We start from the raw sequence: 19,038 nt of genomic DNA, 5'->3' as shown, positions 1-19,038 counted from the left end.
TATGAATATACAAATGCTACCTATCACCACAAGCAGACTCAACGAACACATGCCTGAATTGTGTACGCGTATTTTTTGGACACAGCTTTCTGTCGTTTTTGCCGCATGGACGAAAGTACATCTTTTTTTCACAGACGTAAAATTACCGCGCTTATTTGTTTTTTCTTGATGGAAACCAAATCAAATCATTAATAACGGACACGAAGATGCATGCTCACTCTCTTGCAGATGGCTAATCTTTGCGAAAAAGTCCACTTCGGGTTCTAACATAAAGAAAAATAACGTAATTAGTTTCGCTCGTACGTTTCTGGGTAGCTGCATACTATGTTTTCACACAGTGAAGAAAGAAGGAAGGTTCTTGTCGGAATGAACGTTCATGCGATCGAATCGTTGCTTCCCTACAACAAAAAGTAAAGCACAAAAGGCGAAAAAACTCAACAAAGTAACATGCTTCCAGAACTGGCAAATCGAATGCTGCGATTTGTGCACCGCAGTCGTTTATCTCGTAATGCTCTCCTTTCCAAAACCGCCGCATTAGATCGAGAACTGCTTGAACATTGACCATCTAACACCATGTGGGTTACTAACAACAAGGTGTTACATTTTTCAGATAGCAGTTTATCGCCCGGTGCTACAACCAGCAGAAGGCGCTGTTGCCGGCTACGCTTTTAAGCACAATACAACTGCACGTTGCGACTGGCTGTCAATAAAGAAGACATATCCACTCCCAAGTTGTATTTCGGGGCCTGGTAAAGCGCAAACTCACATGATATTTTCCCACAAATTGTTGACCATGCCTGCCCATATCAAAACCTTCCTATCCCAAGAACCCTGCTCCTTTTTCGACTGAAGTCAAAATGAATACGCCTGCCTAGGTTTCTTCTCACTACTCAGGAGTGTCACTATTTACTGGAGCAGAATTTTCTCTCCTTCGCTCTTTTATTCATAAAAATGTATAAAAACATCGGCGATGAGAAGCGCTTCCATACCGGCAGACACTTTTTTTATGACTGGGGCATATGACCCCTATCGTACTCCCCTGGACAGACAAAAACAGAGCCTCCCATTTCCCTTCACCAGAAGAGAGCAGTCCATGTTATTTTTCTGGGTCATGAAAAATTGTCCGCAGGCATTGGAGCGCTCCACACTAACCAAGAAGAAAAACCTACTGGTAAGGAAATGCACAACGAAGTGACACGCGCAGACAAACATGGACAAGTCGAATGCGCCGGTGTTTGCTCTGCAGTCATTTATGTAGTAATGCCTTCCTTCCAAAAAACCCTGAATGGGATTGTGAACATTGTAGATCAAACACAGATCATCTGGGTTAGTGACAAGATGGTACTTACCACAACCCCCAAAAAATGCACTAGCGGGGGCTACGCTTGAAACGAAATTAATGAGATATGGCCCCGTGTGCTATCAAAGCACAAACAATACAAAGGTAATGGAGAAGTTCATAGCAATGTTAATGTACTATGTGACGTTAAGATATTTCCGCAGAGATTCCTCACCACCTCACGACACGTAATGTCGCGCGCCACCTTCACAGGTGGGTCTCTGCTGCAATTAGACATGTACAAAGAAAGGACAGTGCCGTGCCGCTTGTCTGGCTCTTTACGGTTAGTGGAGACAGTGACTCACCTTTGCCGTATCCCGAACGAGTGAGAAGCCAGAGATGTAGGCGTCCCCCTCGTGGGGTAGCAGTTCCCCCGTCAGGACACGAAAGGTGGTCGTTTTTCCCACACCGTTGACTCCCAGCAGGCCAAAGCACTCACCAGAGGACACGGTGAAGCTCAGCCCCTGTCAGAAAATGTAGGGCAAGAGACACCTTGTGCATCGCGCAATAAGTAATTGCTATGCAAGGGCCAACTAACTGGTTCACACGGTAGCATTTATTATTATCCGCTACACACCAACTCAACTCTCAACCACCAGTACCCATCTAAGAAGACTCCATCAGCTGATATCTCAAAGAAACAGGAAAAAATTAATGGATGCTCATTCCTGAATCTTGAGGAGTGCATGAGCACCACTTTCCTCTTCCTCGCGAACATCAGGCTCACCCGTATTTGTATGCCATGCGTAGGGTTTCGAATGCGGCTACACTACATTCTCATTCGCCCCTGGCATACCGTGCCAACCATGGTTTGCAATAAACCCGTCTCAGGGGTCACTTTTGGTCGCTCTAACCGCTGCATTTGTTACTTGCCACAGGAGTCGGCATTTTGTCGAAAGCATTCACATTACTTACCGTAATTACCGGATTCTAACGCGCACCTTTTTTCGGCAAAAATAGGCCGAAAAATCGAATGAGCCTTAGAATCGGATACGAAACCGAAACTGCCGAAACAGCTGAAATTTCGTTCCACCCATAGCCATCGCCATCTCAAGATGGCGCCAGAGCTTTTAGCAACAATTTTTCTGATCTAGGCGCCTAGGCTTTCCTTTCGGCGTTCACACAAATCGTCAAATTATTCCACTTGCGTGCTTGATAACAGCAATGGCAGCAGCGGCAACGAAGGTGCGCCGCTTCTGCGGCTTACGAGCGGCTACCTCGCGTTCACAACGAGCGGTTGGCTGAAGCGTATGCCTCTGGAGAAGCTCGCGGGATGGGCGTGCGAGGCATGGGCCACGATCCCATCGACCATGGTTGCACGTTCGTTCAGAAGTGTGGCATCGCGAACGCGCTTGCTCTTGGAGAGCGACGAGAAGTGAGATGAGTGAGTTTACTTCGGGGAATAAATCGCCCGTTTCTCTCGCATTCGTTTTCTTGCTCACAAAGTTCCTCGCGCGTTACAAGCGGAGGTGGAAGTTTTTTCGGTTTTTTGCCTGGAAAATCGGGTGCGCGTTAGAATGGGGTAATTACAGTACTCTTCTGGCGCCTCTGCAGTTCATGCACCCTTCATTTTACAACGCGTACAAAGGGCTACAAAATTCAAGTGACCCGTTGAATGTGCGTGCCATTGACGCGGCGGGCAGAACCGGCCGGATCAGCTCTGGCTTGACGTCTCCCTACAACTATGAGTGCAGCGCCAACCCGCGACGCCACTCGGGGGTCGGCCAGGTGTACCCTTCTCCACACGCACTCTCGAGACTCGGCTCTTCAGCCTCTGATACCCATGTATGTTTGTTGTTTTTCGTGGTGCAAGGGCGCCGAGGACAAAGACAACCAAGTATAGACGAGTAATCGGGCAGTGTGTAAAATGAAATGGAATGAATATAAAGTAGATAAGCGAATAAATCGCTCGTATGTGCATATAAACGACCCTGCGTCACCAACGTAAACATGATCAAATACATGAGAGAAATATCAGTGAAGAGGAGCGATAGGAGCCTAAAAGGCATCTCTTCCGTTTGAAAGCAAAGTGAAGGCCCTGGCGCATACCAGAAAACCATAAGAACCACCTTTGCTGTCTAGGGGTTCTGAAGATGCCCACGGTCGGAGATTAGTGTTAAAATTCAGAGATCCCCAATGTAGCACATAGGGCGATTTGGGGAAAGCGTAGATTCGCTTGTAAAATGTATATAAAACTAACGCTTCTGTAAAATTCTGTTGACAACCACGCTGCACCATTGGGACAGAATACCGCAATCTCGATATCGTACTATAAAAATAATTTCCACGTCGTCCGCAAGCCATGGCCCGTGCCGTGTTAGCGCGCAAGCTATCAAAAATTCTCACCAATTGCGTAGCATCTGCGAAATGTTCGTGCTTCTTAACAATTCATTTGCTTAACGCATACCTGTAAGTTTACATGGCGCCAGATATTTTCACCGTGGTCGGTGCTTGCCTGAAGCAGGGGATTCACTCCAATTTCACTGAATTTAAAGAGAGTCTGAAAGGTGTTTTCATCCCGCCAACTAAACAAGCGCAGCCGTTAGGATTTGCGGGCAACGTCAATTGTGCCTAGTTTAACTTCTTTACGTGCCGCGGAAATCTCACACGGGCGTTGCAAACTTTTCGCCTTTCCTCACCCTTTCCTCCATTTAAACTCATGTACGTCCTCGATTCTTCCATCTGCGCCAGGAAGGAGAGGTGAAGAGAACCATCGCTATCATTTTGTCTATATTTACTGTTTCTCCTCTACTACCACGATTCTCGTTAGAAAACGTCCGTGCAACTGGTGAGAATGCGCATGCACCACTCTTGAGTGCTCCGCTGGTTTGCTAGGTGACTTTCCAGGAAGACCTTTCACCACGACCGATAAAGCGTTCCGAACCGGTTCGTCTCGCGCACAGGTTGTCGATGTGCCGCCGGCAGGAATGTGTTGTTGAGATGCCACGAACGGTAGGCGTGATACGAGTTTCGGATAGAGAGTGGCGCGCTGCGGGGGGAGAACAAGAGACGTACTTTATAAACATTGCCGCCGGGTGCTGTTAGGGGAGCGGAAAACCGGCAATAGTTTGAGGCGTCACCTCCGAGGAGCAAAACAACATAGCATAGAGCGAGAAAAAACGACAACATAGACGAGAAAAATTGCGAAAAATGAGGAACCCGCACCGTGGTAGCAGCGCACGGAGTTTGATTTACAATTTCCCAGCTAATGCTTACTGCTTTAACACAGTTCTTAAAAGAAGTGAGTACTAAAGCATTGGTTTATTTAGCTATAAGTACATCCATCTACCGGTCCAGGATATTTCAAGAGCTTTTTAATGCAAGTGCACGCAAGTGCTCCGCAGAAACCGCAACGCGCAGATAACTCCAACAGCGCTGTTTAGAACAGCGTTACGTCAATTTCTTTGCATCGAATTGAAGCTGTACGTTAGGTTAAACAATTTTCTTTGTGTACGTGCGCTGCGTCCTAGCAATTGTGGCGTCCGCAACAATCTCCCACCTCGAGTAGTAACCTCCTATTTTTGCTCGGCAGCTTCCGTGGCAAAGTGAACAGAGTGATCACTTGAAGATGGGTCCATGGTGCGAGAATAAAGAACGAGGTATGCAGATCCAGACACGTCAATCTATACGGTAATAATTAGACATAGTTATAAGGTCTAAGTTAGGGCGCCACACTAGAGGAGCTTCTCCATCTTTTTCATAGCAAACGCTAACTACAATTGGGACTACAGTTTTACAATGCAAACAAACTTAAGCGTGTGCAATAAGGACTCCCCCAACCTGTGTTGCTCTTCTATACAAGCAGAGCGGCTCACTCTGCATCCCTCCTGGCAGATAGAAGCATAATTTTGGAGCGTCCGGAAAAGAGACAAAACATTGTTGGAGAGGAGAAAATTTGTACTCTGCTTGTTTTGCGGTCCTTTAAACGTCGATGGCTGCAAATACAATAAACTTTAGCTTGCTCTGCGCGAACTTCTTGCGCAACCCTTTCTTGAAAGTTTCTCGTGGACGTGTACAAGCATCGCCTCACCTGCCTGGGAGAGCCTGTAAACACAACGTGCGGTTGAATATTCTACATTGTCGGCCACGTACCCGAAGGACAGGGATGTACTTGGGCTCTCCGTAGGCTTTGTGAAGATTGTGGACCGTCAACAAGGGCGGCACACGTACAAGCGGCAACCCACCGGTCATAATGCGTTCCACAAGCGCTTCCTCGAGAACAACTTCTGTGTCGCCTTCCATCTGCAAAGATTTAGACGCAATGCACACGTTTTCGAAAAACATTTTCCACGGAAGGTTGCAGTTGTGTGTGGAGTACACTTTCGCGTTGTATTTTAATTCGAAGCTGTTTATGGCAACAGACGTGTAGATCTTGGGTGTTCACCAACAAATCTGGGGCGGGTGAACGATATCTGCCAAAGTCAACGTTAGATCGAATGCTCAGCATAGCATGGCTGTAACTCCCGTTCCATTGGAACTCTTTAAGACGAAAGTGTTTTAGGGCCCGGGTACACCAAGATCGCACAAACGTCATTTCCGTCACGGAAGTGACGTCACCAGAAAAAGTGCCGTTGATGCTGCGGCGCGCCCATTCGAGCCCATGCCTCTCGAGCCCTGTCGGCGCAACGGGAGGTACGTCGCGCTCTACCGACTGCGCTATATGAGCGGCGACGTGAGCCGCTCTACGGACGCGCTTTATGACCTTCCGTATGACTCATTCACATGGTGCTGTCGTCTAGGAAAGGCGAATCGAAGTAGCGCATCATGACGCTAATGAGCTCTGACAGTTGGCATCTCGATGCCTGCGCCTACGTGTATGGGGGACGTGCGTGAATTGAGGCAACCTCCGCGCTCGCGTTGTTCCCATGACCGTTGTGTTTCAAACTGGTTTTTGAGCATGTCACTTTTTGGTTTTGTTGTCCCGGGATAAACCGATTATTTTTTTTTTGTTTCTTGCGTGTCCGCGTCACTTCGACTGGTGGGGCCAGCTCGCGAGCCCTTCGCAGATGAAGGGGGTTCCTTCAAGCAGTACTGACACAAAATTTCAAAGCTGAGATAACTATGTAGAACGCTTGCTTTTTAGCAGGAGATATCTCCCAGCAAGTTTCAACAGCAACCGATCAGCGAAACATACTTAAAATTCATTTTAATCTTCGCCCGCACGAGAAAGCCTAGAGCGGACCGACGTGACATCACCTGCTACTTTCCCCAAACTGCCGACGTCGGGGCTCCCGTGACGGAGCCGACGCGCTGGCTGTGGTCGGCGCGCGCTGCTCGGGCGTGTGTACACGTCATGGTTTTGGGACTTACGTCATGCTGCCCAGGCCTGTGGGGACGGCGAAGACCTCGGCCGCTCTGGGCACGGGCATGCGCTCGCTCGCGCGCGCTTCCAGAGCGGCAGCGATACGGCAAGAATGGACACGTCACGTGACACCTCCTGTCATGGCGGCCACTCGGCGTTTCTTTTGTCGAAACAGAAACTGATACGAATACACGACGCCGTAAATGAATGTTTACGCTGCACTCGACCGTCTAATCTGTCATTCTATGATTAGTGGGCTGGTACGCACGCAAAGCAGCGAAAAAAACGTAACACGAAAATTTCGTGTCAATACTCCTTTAACATTCCTTCTGATTTGTTGATTGTAGGGTTTAACGCGCCGACGCAACGCAGGCGATGAGGCGCGCCGTAGTGGAGGGCTCCGGATTAATTTTGACCACCTGGGGATTTTTAACGTGCGCCGAAATCTCGTACACACGGGCGTTTTTGCTTTTCCCCCCCATCAGATTTAACATTCCTTTTGCTCCGGTACAAGCACCTTTAATTTTTGTGTTTTACCGGTTCCTATGAAAGGGGGATCAACTTTAATTGTTTAACACGAAAGTGTTTTATGCCCGGGAGCACGAATATCTGACCGGCGTCATATCCGTCGTGGAAGTGACGTTCCCAGAAAAAGTTCCATTGACGCAGGTGCGCCGGTATTCGAGCCACAGACTCGCCGCTACGGGAGGTACACAGCACTCTGCCCACTTTGCTACGAATTCAAGCTGAAATAGGCCTACTAACGCACCTTAATATCTTTTTCATCACTTTCTTCATTTAGATGTCGTCTGTGAGAAGTGAAGTAGTTCATCATGACACAAATGAGCGCTTACAGTTGGCGCCTCGATGCTATAGCGTCTTCGTGTACACTGGACGCGGGGAAATGAGGCGCTCTCTACCTCCTACTGCTTTCGGTTTCGGTTCTGTTTCGTTCGCACGGCTTTCAAGGGGCTGTGGTTTCAGTCGGATTTGCGCAATTTTCCGTCGCGTGCAATCCAGTGTCTAACGTTGATGCGTCTAACGGTGCCATACCGACGTAATATAAATAGCGATGCGCAAGTTCATATGGATGGACAATAAATGCTCCTGTGAAGGCCCATTTGACTTCCGTGTTTTACCGATTCCTATGAAAGAGGCATCAACCACAATTTTTTTAGAAATAATATAAAAATTGTCCTACGACGAACGGAAAAGTGTTTTGTTCCTTTTATTTGCCATATTCAATTTTAGGTGAAGCTGTAAAATGTAAAGAATTCTCGCGTGCGTTCTGTACATGAGCATCTGCAGGAGCAGTAAGGTTAAAAAAACTGCGGAAACTCTCCTTCGGAAAATTTTCCGAACAGAATGTGCGCGCCGATTGGCCACAAAGAAAAATGTATGATTACGCCGAGTTTTATATGCTTACAACTAGATCGCTCAAAGTGAAGTTAAAAACCACTCCAGAAACGTTAAAACTGCAGGAGTAATGCACTGCGGCTCACTGACACATAGTTGGCAAACGCTACAAAAAAATCTCAGCAGGGGTGCAACAAAAGATGCACGGCAAAGTGGTTACTGGCAGCCATTTTTGTTTTTCTGCCTCTTGTGGCCATACTACGCCCAAGAACCTGAATTCGCGATTAGTCTAGTAAAAACAACTGGCACATTCGATCGGTACAAAGCTATACAATATATTGAAGGCCTACACAGATCTGATGTCTCTCCCATACACTAGAGCTCCAGGTGGATATCAAACCGTCTATACGCAGTCATACTTTGAACACACACACATACAGATGGAGAGACATGTATACGTTGCAGACAATAGCTTTTGTAGCCGCCATACTACAAAGATAAACAAGGCGACAATGTTGCTCTCACCGTGTTTGCACGATTATGAAATGAATCTTTTTTTTGCTAAAGTCAGCATCCAAATTTTTGTGCGCATTAAAATCACACTGTAAATCAAAATCACCTTGAAAGGAGCTAGCAGCCTTATCCTAAAAACGAATTCAATCCAACCCAGATAAGCACCTAGACATTATGTCAGTAAATTTCGCTGCACTCATTCCTAAATGGGCATACTTATTCCAGCTGCTGCACATATACACATTTCTGCTGCTGAAATGACATCCTCGTTTAAAGGGACACTGAAGTGATTTGTAAACAATGCGGGATTACGAGCGCAAATTGTAGTCCGCAGTCCCTAGGCCCTGTTTCGACCACTCTGAGCGCGTTTACGCGAATTTATTTAGTAGAAAAATCAATTCGAAAATGCTGTCCTCCTCTCTTTACGCTAGCCCATTTTCTGTGGCATTTTCGTGTGACGTCAGCAGGAGAGGAGCTGACAATTGGCTGCGCCACTGCACGGCTCGCCGACCTTTCGCGACCGAGTCAGTCGGTCCAGCGTTTAGTCCGCCGGCCGCCGACGGGTCGTCGCAATTCGCTCGATCAGTTGAAACTAAGCCACAACACGTTTGGGAATGGAAGAATGTGCCTTTCTCTACATCGTTAGTTTGTACACTGTATCTAGCTCCAAGTCAAGGTCGCTTCACACAAGCGCTGCACAAGCGCACATGCGACGCGTCGCTGACTGGTACGCCAGTAGGAAAATATAAGGCCTCTTGAAGGGGGAGAAGAGTCAGCGAAGTCAATATAGGTACTAAGGAAATAAAATCAACTGATATTTTTATCGTACAGTGTAAAACTAGGGTGCGGGAAGCACTTTTTTGCGCTGGGCGAACAAGCACAGCGGTGAGCAGCACAACTACGCATCTGCGAACGCTTTTCCGTCTACGAAATGCAATTGCTAGACGTGAGCTATTGTGAAACTCGGGGGACGCTTACTGCACGAGCGCAATACAACAAATAGTCAGCTAAGCTGCTTGAAATACTAAAACTAAATAAAAGTGTAAACTGGTTATACATTATATAGCTTATTTTTCCATCATCGGACATCGCCCGCCCGTAGCCTAGTGATCTGTAGCGCTAGGTATGTAACAGAAATTGTTTTGCCAGTCACAAGTTCGAATCCCCGCGGGTACGTGCTTTTTTTGTTTTTTATAAGTACACTTTTTCGTTTTTCGGCGATGTTTTCTATACTGGGTTCACCTTTTTTGGGGGGGCCGCAACGTTCGTTGCTCCACGAACTAGTCCACAGAACTCGCGCAGGCTGGCACTGCTGCGCTAGCGAGTTCTCGTTGGCGTGCTGTTGCCATATGCACCGACTGCATGCAGGCAGTGGGCCCAGGCCAGAATCAACAGACCCTTGGACTGGTGCGAACACGCTTTTTACGATACAGGCATGAGTGAGGCAAGCTCCAAATATGGGGGAAAAGCGCATGCGTTTGAGCGTCTGCGGGGACGCGGAGGGCGTTCATGCACTGCGTAGGGCTCAGCTAATGAATGCTACGATTCCAAGCCGTCCTGGGAGGCTTATCTTATGCATTTTACAGTCGACAACATGGCAGAAGCGCGGTACTACGATTACTGTGATATTGAGAATGCCCATCCAACGATGCCATCGGATGTCAAACATGTTGTTTTACAGAACCGAAACCGAAACCGAAACTTGTTTGATTGCTAACCTTGGGCATCGTCCAATCACGGTGCCCCCTCCTCCTAACGTCACAGCTTAGTTGGTGCGGCCGCCGCAAACCGCGCATGGTAGTTTTTCTTCTTTCGCGCTTTGTAAAATAATTACCGATTAGTCAACCGGATAAACGATGAAAAGTGTGCTAATTTGAGCCAGTCTACGCAGTGCAAGCAAAAACGGGAGCTTGACAAATTCACTTCAGTGTCCCTTTAAGTAGTTAAGGCTCCGAAGCGTTCTATAAGAGCAAATATATGTTACTTGCCGTGAGCGAGGGGAACGGAGCTGCATCCGGCTGGGCATTTCGGAAACAAAAGTGCGAGATCTACGTAACCAAAGCAGGGCTATATTTCCATGCAAGCTTTCGCCGGCCCTGAGCATGACGTTTCCAAGAACTTCAGATCTCCGATGTGGAATTCATACGTTAGCACCAAAGGAACCAACGGCCAGGAACGTATAAAATGATTACGGCCAAAGCACCTGAAGCTGCCGCGACGTTCACCGTTCAGCGCTCCAGTTTTAATGCAAACGAGTGCTGCATAAGCAGATTTATGAAGCACGAGGAATTTTCGCTACCATCGTTGCCTGCGTCAGATAAAAGTCTTCGGCCAGGTAGAGGTTGATGTTTTACATCATCGGGGCTTAATTGCGTCAAGTTATTTCATTAATTTTTTTTCGGGAACGTTCTGCACGTTACAATCGGGTAACGCTAGAATAGTGAAAATACGGTAAATAGGCCCATAAACAAAGTACAGATTAGAAAAAAACAGGTGCCAAACAATACTGGCACCTCCCGCGTTGGTGCAGTGCCTGAGAGAACTTTTGGAAATATGCCCGCTGGTGAGCGACCGTTTAGGAAACACAGCTTATTAGTAATTTTACCTGCCCCATTCCTGGAGTGGCTTACCCATTAGCTGCCACATGCGAGCTTCCAAGAACAATTGCCGCCCACTTATCACTCCATTTGTGACAGGAACACAGAAACAGGAATAGACAAACAGGAGTGCAGATGCACGCAAGTACATAATGCGAGAAGTACTGTGTTAACGTGTGTGAACTGACCCACACTCTTGTCCTGCAGGCCCAGTATTTGCCCACTTCAATCCTAGTTATCAGAACCTAGTGATGCCGTCAGACACAAATACTGCACATGAAAGCAATACACGCTAAGTGAAAATGCTTAATCTATGACACAAGAGAAATATTGGCCTAGTGTTTCATATTTATACTGTACAAATCATTTCGTTTTTGCTGCTAGAAGCCGATACGCTTTGCAGGAAACAAATTATTGCAAAGCAACAAGAAGTGTTACTACCGTACCTTTTTGACCGGCTTGAGGGCCTCCGCGGTAGGGGAGAATATCTTCTCAGAAGCAACATTATAGTCCCTATCCGCAGGCTTGCTCAGATACTGGGAGATCCGGGGGAGCTTCCACTCGATGATCAGGAGGAGGACAAACGCGAGCACACCCTCAAGCGAGAGTGTGAGAACTTCGTAGAAGGCTGAGTAGGGATGCACGTCCATAGGGCGGATCACGTACTGGGATGGATCTTGAGATTCCAAGTCTGCGGAAAAAGCGGACACAAGTATATGGGCGCGTCTACTGGCTTTTGGTTTGCTTTTTTCATCCTTCACTTTTTTCTAGCAACAGCATCCTTCAACATAAACGTTTCTTTCAATATCCTGAAATCAACACAGGCATACCGCCAATTTGATATGCCACGGATTACTAATTGGAATTAACATTGTAATTGGCGACTACAACATTCCTCTAATTCACAGAACAAAAGTTAGAGAGACACTTACGGCCTCGTCGTGTGTTACGCAATATATCCTGTCTCTCCATTTACCACGAGCGCGAATCTAGGCATAGCTAATGGGTGCGTTATTGGAGCATGAAATGAAATCTGGACAATCCGTCGTTAATTTTTAATAAACGTGAGGTTCTAACGCCTGAATGAAAAGTATATGTGGCAGTAAATGGACGTGGACGAAGACAAGATACAACCGACACAGGCGTACGAACCAACTCGGTCCGCAACAATTCTGTTAAATCGCAATTCCGATCCTTCCTGTCATTGTCGCTGCGACGTCTGCCAGAATGTGTAGGTTGTTGCCTTGTACATAGTCTTTATGTGAGCTAGTAACATTGTGAATTCAACTACGTGCCCAGCGACATCCAACTCCTTGAACCTCAAGCTGGGTTCCCAATTTACTTCTAAGGGCGTAAACGTCCTATACTTTTCTTAGAAATCACTTGCTCGATTTTGTATTCTGCGCGTTGTCGGCAATTTTATTTATTTCTTCTCAACAGCGACGTCGGATTGTCGACCTGCAGAGCGAGTTTATGCCTTTGTAGGAACCTAAACTACTCTCTATATAGCTCCCGGTCTGGATTTGCAACTGACGAAGACCAAATTCTGAGGTTATCGACGCTTGGACGCTGCTTTCAGAAAAGCCAATTTTTTAATATTATCACGAAGCCAAAGATAACGCCATTGACCTGAAGGAAAAACACGTTTATTGGTGCGAAGTTGTGCTCCCCTAAGCAATGAAAGAACAGATGCGGCGAAGCAGCAGTCGAGAAAGTGGCGTGCGCAGGCGAGTGTCGGGGAAACGAATGCCACGGCGTCTAGTCTGCCGGAATTTATCTTTTGGCGCGGGTGTTTCTCGAATCGCCGAATTGATTGATTGTAGGGTTTAAGGCGCCGACGCAACGCAGGTGATGAGGCGCGCCGTAGTGGAGGGCTCCGGATTAATTTTGATCACCTGGAGATCTTTAACGTGCGCCGAAATCTCGTACACACGGGCGTTTTTGCGTTTCACCTCCATCAAAAATCGGCTGCCACGGCCGGAAATAGAACCCGCGACCTCGCGCTCAGAAGCGCGAGTCGTCGAATTATATCGAGAACACCGCAGATCAAACAAGAATATTCTAGGCTAGTGACGTTATTTCAAAACACTCTCCCTATCAAAAAGGATTACAAGTGCGGCATATAAAATAATGAACACGCGCTTCACTTGGCGCACAGATAACACAGCCCGAAGCAGCCGGGCGATAAAAGCAAAAAAAATAAAATCCAATGCATCGTTCGCGACAGTACCGCACCTCTTAGAGTGCACTGAACCGATGCTAAAACTAAATGACAGTCCGAACAAAAATAAAGTCTCTCATCTGGCATAGCAAGGTTTTAGGCGAACCCCATGCCCGACTTCGGGACGCGTGCGTCGTCGTGGTGTTCCTGAATCACCAACAAAATCACTTCATAAGTAAGTTGACCAACACGTTGTAGAATCCGGTAGGGTCCGAAATACCATGGAAGAAGCTTCTCTCCGCGTCCACGTCGTCGGGTAAGAGTCCAAACCCACACATGATCTGCTGGGTGGTACTCGGCGTCCCGGCGTCGGAGGTTGACCGGTCCGTTGTACGAACTCGATCCGTTGTACGAACTCGAGCGAACTCGTACAACGGATCGAGTTCGGTCCGTTATACGAACTGCTGGTTCGTTATACGAACTCGAGTGAGCTGGCTGTCTTCCGCACGATGAAGGTATCCTTGGACATCGGCGTTCAGGTAGTCGCCTTCTACGAGGGGAAGCATGAAGTCAAGCATCGTAGTCGGCCGTCTTCCATAGACAAGCTCAAATGGTGTCTCCGTAGTTTCCTGGATAGCTGTGTTGTACGCAAACGTGACACACTGAAGGACTTCGTCCCAAGTCTTATGTTCGATGTCGACCTACATAGCACATCCGCGATCGTCTTGTTCAGACGTTCCGTTAGTCCGTTTAGGGGTGTCGTTCTTCGGTGATCGGTGTTGCTGTAGCGTAAGATTCCTTGCGTAAGCTCTGCACTAAAGGCCGTTCCGCGGTCCGTGATTAGAACTTCAGGGGCTCCGTGTCGCAGCACAACTTGTTTTATGCATACCTTCGTGAATTCTGCAGTCCCCCTCCGAAGAGCGGCGGTCTCTGCGTAGCGCGCCCTGTAGTCTGTCGCTACGACAATCCAGTTGTTCTCGGATCGTGACGTAGGAAACGGACCCAGCAGGTCAATTATAATCTGCTGGAAGGGCCTTGATGGGACAGCGATCGGCTGCAGAAGGCAGGCGGGTCTCGTCGTCGGCGTTTTTCGTCGCTAGCAGTCACGGCAGCCCCAGAAGTAGTGGGACCATCGGATATTAGGCGAGGCCAGTAGTACTTCGCCTTGATTTTTCCAGCAGTGCGAGCTGTGCCGATATGTTCAGAAGACGAGTCGTCGTGACACGCTTCCGAAATTTCGTCACGAAGTTCTGGATGAATGACACGAAGATAATTCGTTCTCGTTCCGAGGCTAAAATTCTTCACGAGGATGGCATTTTTCAGGCTGAATGCTGGTAAATTGCGTTTGAAGGCCCTAGGAACGGCGACGTTGCGTCCTTCGAGGTAGTCAATCATGACGCGTAAGACGAGGTCGGCACGCTCCTGGGCAGGGCGGTCGCTCTACGTCACAACTCCGAAGAATGCGCTGCCCTCATTGGAGTGCTGTGGTGGCGGGTCGAGGGGGGGGGGGGGGGCAGAACAGGCAGTTGGTGTCGGACTGCTTATCACTGGATTTATAGACGATAGTAACGTCTACCTTTTGCCGGCGCAAGCTCTACCGCCCAAGACGTCCAGAGTGGTCCTTCAAATTGGCGAGCCAATACAGCGCGTGGTGGTCGGCCACAGCCTTGAATGGTCTACCATACAAGTATGGGCGAAATTTTGAAATGGCCCATATAATTCGAGGCACCCTTTCTCAGATGCTGAGTATTTTTTCTCCTACGTCTACAGACCACGGCTGGCGTAGGTGATTACTTTTTCGCAACAGCTTTGCTTTTGCATGAGGATGGCACCTAAACCTATGAGACTGGCGTCCGTGTGCATTTCCTTTCCGGTGTTTTCGTCGAAACGAGCGAGCCCTTGCGGGTTCTGCCGGCGCTTTTGCAACTCACCTAATGCTTTTTCATGGGCGTTTTCCAAGCTCAAAGGCACGCTATCTTTCTGCAGGCTGTGTGTAAGTTTGCTGAGAACAAAATTCACGAAGCGGCATCTAAACTTCTTTTGAGAAACGAGTTCGAACCCCGCCAGATCCAGATTATCAGGATTCCTGCGCACTCGTCCAGTCCAGGAAACGATCGCGGCCCACCGATTTCCCCGCGAACTCGTCAACCGGGCGGTGGAGCAATCGTGCCTGCGAGGGTCTAAGGAGCGCATGGTTACGTGTCATGAGATTACAACTCGCTAGAGAAATCAAAGGTTAGTTTACCCACCTACCCATTATTCTCTAATGGAAGCCCAGCAAACGACATGAAGGCAACTCCACTCCCATACCTTCTTGAACCCTTATAAATTGGCCCTGATGTACCCAGGTCTGTACAGCCCAAAATGCATAATGTGTGAGGCCGAAAAAGCCGACCGAGCCAGCATCTTATACGAATGCCCTGAGCTCCATCCTAGAACCAAATGGCACCTCTCTAAACAAACAGAATGGGAGACTGCGGTGACCACTTCGAGCCTGAGACCCAAATTAAGGCCGTGGACTGGCCTTTGGAAGTCGCCATGAAGCAAGGTCTTCGGCCACCTCACGAAGTCAAGAAGAAGCTCATCAATAATCGGAGTGATTGTTGACCAAATAGTTTTGCTCTTCCTCCTCGTCAAGCGTGTGAGTGGCTCGGTTATACGTGCGAAGTTTGCGACTGAGCGCCGGTAGTATGCGCAGAATTCGAGAAATCTTCCCACCCCTTTCTTGTTTTTCTGACTTCGGTAGTTCGCTATAGCAGAAGCTTCTTCCGGATCAGGTAGGACTCCCGCGGCGTTGACGGCATGCCTAAATATTCATCGTACGCGAAGCAGCACCTTCAGCCTTCAGCGTTAACACCGATAACACCGATGTGCGAATAGGCTCGAGCACAGACTCCAATCTTGCAAGGTGTTTGTGGAAAGTTCGGGAGAATACCACAACGTCGTCGAGGTGCTCTTCAGCGTTAACACCGATAACACCGATGTGCGAATAGGCTCGAGCACAGACTCCAATCTTGCAAGGTGTTTGTGGAAAGTTCGGGAGAATACCACAACGTCGTCGAGGTATACGAGACAGGTGTGCCACTTCATGCCAGCTAACATGGTGTCCGTGAATCTTTGAAACGTTGCTGGTGCCATGCACAGCCCCAACGCTACCACCTTGAACTTAAAAGGTCGTACGGAGTTATGAATGCAGTCTTCTCTTTGTCAATCTCCTCCACTTATATTTGGCAGTAGCCTGTCTGTAGATCCTTCGATGAGAAGTACTTCGCGCGGCCGAGGTGGTCGAGGGCTTCGTCGTTTCGGGACAGGTGGTACACGTCCTTTTTGGTGATTTTGTTCAGTCGTTGGTACTCAACGCAAAACCTTAATGTGCGGAATTTGTTTTTCACCAGTACGACCGGGGCAGCCCAGGGGCTTTTAGATGGTTGTATATTGTCGTCGCTAAGCATACCCTCGACTAGAGTACGGATGGCTTCCCGCTCGTGTGACGACAGGCGGTACGGTGACTTTCTGGTAGGTCGGGCTCCGTCTCCGATTCGGTTCTGCGCTAGAGGCACCTGACTAATTTTGAGTTCGACAAAAAACACTCGCTGTAGCGTCGTGGCAAAGCCAATTATTTGCTCCGTTTTTCTTGCGGTAGTGCCGGATTCATGTCGAAGGGATGCGGAAGCTTCAAGGTGTCTTCAGGTGCGCGTTGAAAGTCGCTGACCGCGATCACGTCACTTGTTTCTTGCGTGTTTTCGGGCAGTGCAACTAAAGCGCCCTTGTTTAAGTGGTGGTACTCCTCGGTGAAATTAGTGACTAAAACGTATGATTGGAATTGCTTAAAGCGCGCAATGCCTCTTGCGACGGAGACACCACGGTCGAGAAGCAACCTTTAATCACTCTTTCTGGGTGCGTCAACATCAAGAGCAGCATCGTCCCAGTAGACCTCGATCATCAAGCTTGCGCGATGTGGCAGGGTAACATGATCATCGGCGACTTTTGCAGCAGCACAGTGTTCAAGGTTGGGGTCCTGCGTCATGGACTGATCGGGGGAAACATTACCGACGTTGTCTTCAGATCGATTATTGGGCCATTGTCCGTCAAAAAGGCATTTCCAAGAATTTTGTCGCGCGAGCAGTTAGCAAAATGACGAACACCGCAGGGTACGTGGTGCCGTCTGTGGTGACGCGTGATGTGCACGTTCCACTTGGCGTTACGACCACCCCATGTGGTCGTAGCTTTCTTCACCCTAAACGCAAATTATACGCTCATTACTGAGTGTCGGCTCCCGTGTCTGAGGGCGACTAAATCAAAGCCGTCGATTGTCAAGTGGACATCGGACGCAGTTTTCCTCGAGTTCCGGGTGCGTCCCGGCGTCGTATCTCGGCTTGTGCGACTTGACGGCTGGCACTATGCGTCGTCCTTATCGTCGTCTTCTCAGCGGCCGGCTTGGTCATGTCAGGTTCGCGTCGCGCAGTGTCGTTGTCGTCGTGTTCGGGAGTCATGTCCGGGTTAGATCGGGTCGTCGCGCTTAGGGCATGTCATGAATCATGGTCTTCGGAGAGTCGTTGCGTCGTTGGAGGGTTTTCATTTTTCCGCCGTGGTGCAAATTTACCTGCAGAAGTTGCTGCTTTTAGTTTCTCCTACGTGGGCTGGGAGACCTCACACGCACGAAGCCTGCGTTGTTTTGACGTCTTGGCGACCGGTATGGGTAGGGTGAGGGTGAACGGTTGAAGCGCGCTGGACCTCGGTTGGTGTTGGACACGTAGTCTTCAATCTCAGTAGGGCGCTTTCCGGGTCGGGGCCTGGTGCGTCGACGGAGAACTCTCCGAAACCGAGCGTCTTGTAGAGGCAGCGAAGGCGGATGTGGTCGGCCTCTCCGCAGTGGTAGCACAGCAAACGATTACCGGGCGTTCGCCACACGTCGGTCTTCCTTGCGGCGGGGGGTGCATCGATGGACAGCAACCGCGTAGGACATAGCTGGCTGCTCGCGGGGTGCTTCTGGCGGCGTTTAAGTTCCCTGCGCTTGCTGCCCTTTTTCCCTAATCACATCGGTAAGGGAAGTGACTCGAGGCTGCGACCGTGTGGGGAGAAGTTTCCGCAGCTCCTCACTCTTTACTGCGCGGGTAGTCTGACCTAGACTATCTTCCGGAATCCGCAAGCTGTCGACGTAGTTTGCATTGGCCGCATCAACAAAGTTGCGGTCATAATGCTTAGCACGAATTTCGAGGGCCTTCTCAATTGTGTTGGCTTCGGTCACTATGTCGGCAAAGGTTTTGGGTAGATTGCGGACAAGTCCAGCAAACAGTTCCCCTCCACACTGCGCATAATAAGCGTAACTTTTCTTCCGCCATGCAAGGATCAGCACGTATGAAAAGCCTCCATCTCTTCGACAAACAGAACCATGCTTTCGTTAGGGTATTGTGTCCGCGTTTGCAGCAGAACTTCGGCCCGCTCTTTTCGCACAACCATGCTGAGCGTCGTCAAAAATTGCTATATGAATTCGTTCCAAGACTTTAAGGAGCTCTGATCTTTTTCGATCAAGATACGTGCTGAATCTTCAAGGTAAAAAAACACTTGCCTGTCTCCGCGCCGTCCCACCGATTAAAACGCCGGACCCGTTCGACTAGCTCCAACCAGTCTTCGGGATCTTCCTAATATGACCCATGGACTGATGGAGGCTCCCTGGGTTGTTGAACGAGGGCTGGATTTCAAACGCTGGTCATGAGGCCTGCATTGATCATGGTGGTTTTCACGACGTCTTCTTTCTTCACGTTATCCG

The 19,038-nt window shown here is 48.7% G+C and overlaps 1 protein-coding gene across 1 annotated transcript in view; it reads right to left on the bottom strand.

The window, feature by feature from the left end:
• Positions 1–19,038, bottom strand: part of LOC144167281 (phospholipid-transporting ATPase ABCA3-like) — a 58,016-nt gene that overhangs the window by 22,401 nt on the left and 16,577 nt on the right. The window contains exons 5-7 of the mRNA XM_077696603.1: positions 11,554–11,798; positions 5,432–5,581; positions 1,645–1,803 (exon numbers count right to left, since the gene is read on the bottom strand). Coding sequence (XP_077552729.1) covers positions 1,645–1,803; positions 5,432–5,581; positions 11,554–11,798 — 554 coding nt within the window. The remainder of the gene's footprint in view (positions 1–1,644; positions 1,804–5,431; positions 5,582–11,553; positions 11,799–19,038) is intronic.

Source organism: Haemaphysalis longicornis, unplaced genomic scaffold (assembly GCF_048455015.1).
Source record: "Haemaphysalis longicornis isolate Haplotype H1 unplaced genomic scaffold, Haemaphysalis longicornis Haplotype H1 scaffold_2, whole genome shotgun sequence".
NCBI lineage: Eukaryota > Metazoa > Arthropoda > Arachnida > Ixodida > Ixodidae > Haemaphysalis > Haemaphysalis longicornis.
This window is presented reverse-complemented; position numbering and strand designations above follow the sequence as displayed.